At 41.2% G+C, this 2,500-nt stretch overlaps 1 protein-coding gene across 1 annotated transcript in view; it reads left to right on the top strand.

Annotated features, from left to right (window-relative positions):
* LOC127660790 (adhesion G protein-coupled receptor A3-like) overlaps positions 1 to 2,500 on the top strand; it is a 222,840-nt gene that overhangs the window by 218,318 nt on the left and 2,022 nt on the right. The window contains 1 exon segment of the mRNA XM_052151208.1: positions 2,384 to 2,479. Coding sequence (XP_052007168.1) covers positions 2,384 to 2,479 — 96 coding nt within the window.

The raw sequence follows: 2,500 nt of genomic DNA on the forward strand, positions 1-2,500 counted from the left end.
GTGTGTGTGAGTGTGAGTGTGTGTGTGTCTGTGTGTCTGTGTTTGTGTGTGTGTGTGTGTGTGTGTGTGTGTGAGTGAGTGTGTGTGTGTCTGTATGAGTTTGTGTATGTGTGTGTGTTTTTGTTTGTGTGAGTGTGTTTGTATGAGTTTGTGTGTCTGTGTGTGTGTGTGTGTGTGTGAGAGAGAGAGTGTGTGTGTGTGTGTGAGTGTGTGTGTGAGTGTGTGTGTGTCTGTCAGATTGCTGTGATCAGCTAAAAAACAACAGATGTCTTGTAATGCCAACAATGACCAAAAGATGGCTGTAGAGCTCCACTTATCGTTCCCCTGGTTATGTGTGTGTGTAGGGCTGGAATGGGAAGAGAAATCGTCCTGGGATTTTACATAGCAACTGGCGCAAAAGATGAGCGCGGGGGGGTGTTCGCTGTCCTTTTCTGCATATCGCGGTGCCATTTTGTGGTCCGCTCTGCATAACGCGGCGGCTCAATTTAGCATATCACGCCCCATTCGGCAAGTTTCGCAACCGTCCCACCAGCCACTCAGTTCTACCGATGGTCAGTCCGCCCCTGATCGGCCCTAAAGTGCCTCAGCCCACCGGGAAAATGCCCAGTATACCAGAATACCAGACCAGCCCTGTGTGTGTGCATGTGTTCTGCATTGTGAGTGTGTTATCATCTCACTCCTTCTGAGTGTGTTTGTTTAGCATTGTGACTGATTTTTAGTTTTTTTGACAAATGTGAAAAACAAACCTCAGTGTTATAGATTCACCAGCTCATTTTGACTGTGAGTGGGTGTGTGTGTTTTGCACTGTGAGTATATTTTAGAGTCTCACTCTGTAATTTTTGATTACATGTGACTCCACAACAGCAGTGATGATTCAGATCGTTTGTGATTCAGATTTAGGAATTTAGGAGCCTTCAGGATGACTTCTATGTTGTCATTGGGTTAGGAGCTTCTTTTAGCTTTAAAATGCTCCATGAATTACACTTAGATAAAAAAAGTCTTAAAATTAGGAGTGACATGCCAATAATTTGTTGCTCCTATATTGCCAAGTTAGGAGCTACTTTAGCCTTAAAGGGGTCATGTCTTGAGGAATACAATTTTCCTTGATATTTTGACGCATTAACGCCTACTTATATGTCAGCGCACGCTTGGCCCCGCCCACTGGTGCTAAGTCTGTAAAAAGAGAGAGCTGTTTTATATATATATATATAGCACTTACAGTTGAGAAGACATGTCCTCCTCACAATTCACCGTCATTTCTTTAAATCCAGTGTTTTGAACGTGACCTCGGCTCCCGAGGGATTATGGGATCGTAAAGTGTCCAGTCAATTCACAGTATTCATGAATAATGTGGATTCGGACAGACTACTCCATTGGCAAACTGTATAGTATGGCAGTACGACTATGCAGATGCACCGAGAGAGAACAGGACAGATAAGCCTAGCGGCCTTGTATTCTTGCACAATAAAGGAGACTTACACAGGACACCGTCTTGTACCCATCTAGACAATTTTGAATACTTTTTGTATATAACCATGCACTAGACAGATGTCTTTGACCATTGTCAAGCATCTTTAAAAGATGCTATGTCAAGTTATAACTTTTAAACGGAGTTTCTCTGTCTTGTTGTTTTGATATGCTTTAATTGTTGGTCTATGTAAATATGCACTAGATGGGCATCTTTGGTCATAATGATGCACTTATGGTGATGTGCACCACGTTTTAAGAGCTCTGTGCTCCATTCCACTGCTTCTGCTCCATTCCACTGCTTCTGCATTGAGACCCACATCCCGTCCTGTGTGTAAACAGACATGGAAGACGCTATATATTGTGGCTGTGAAGACATACATTGGTACATACATTCAGGTGCAATGTGTTTCCCTGACATGGTTCGTTAAATCCCAAAATATAGTTTTTATTGTTGTGGAGCTGGTTCATTATCTTTTCAGAATGAGTTTCAAACATATCTATATATCTATATCTATATCTATATATATATATATATATACAGGATGTGAGTATTCAAGTGGTTGTACAATATTGGCCAATCATAACAGTGAGGTCTTAAAGGGACAGGGACCCAAAAAACATGTTTTTAAAAATATTTAAATGATCATATATTACTAAATTCTGACTGTTTTTGGTGGAAGAAAAGTTGACTTACATTATAAGTGGTAACACTTAAGACCTCAGGGAAAATAATAGAATTGGAAGAAAAAATTATGTTGCCAATAAAGGCCCAGATGTCTTCAAACAGGGCTGCCAGGTGAAAAATATCTCTCATTTCACCTTGTTCTCATCCTCGTCAGTATTTTTAGCTTTAACTTGAAACAGCGGAGACAACAGTGTGAATTTGTTTCATTTGCTTGTGTTTTGTTGGCAGGTTTTATTTAGTCGGTGTAGGAGTGCCATTCATCATCTGTGGCATCACAGCTGCCATCAACATCGAGAACTACGGCAGCGGGGAGCAGACGCCATTGTAAGCAACACTGTTTTGTAC

This window comes from Xyrauchen texanus, chromosome 20 (genome assembly GCF_025860055.1).
Source record: "Xyrauchen texanus isolate HMW12.3.18 chromosome 20, RBS_HiC_50CHRs, whole genome shotgun sequence".
Taxonomy (NCBI): Eukaryota; Metazoa; Chordata; class Actinopteri; order Cypriniformes; family Catostomidae; genus Xyrauchen; species Xyrauchen texanus.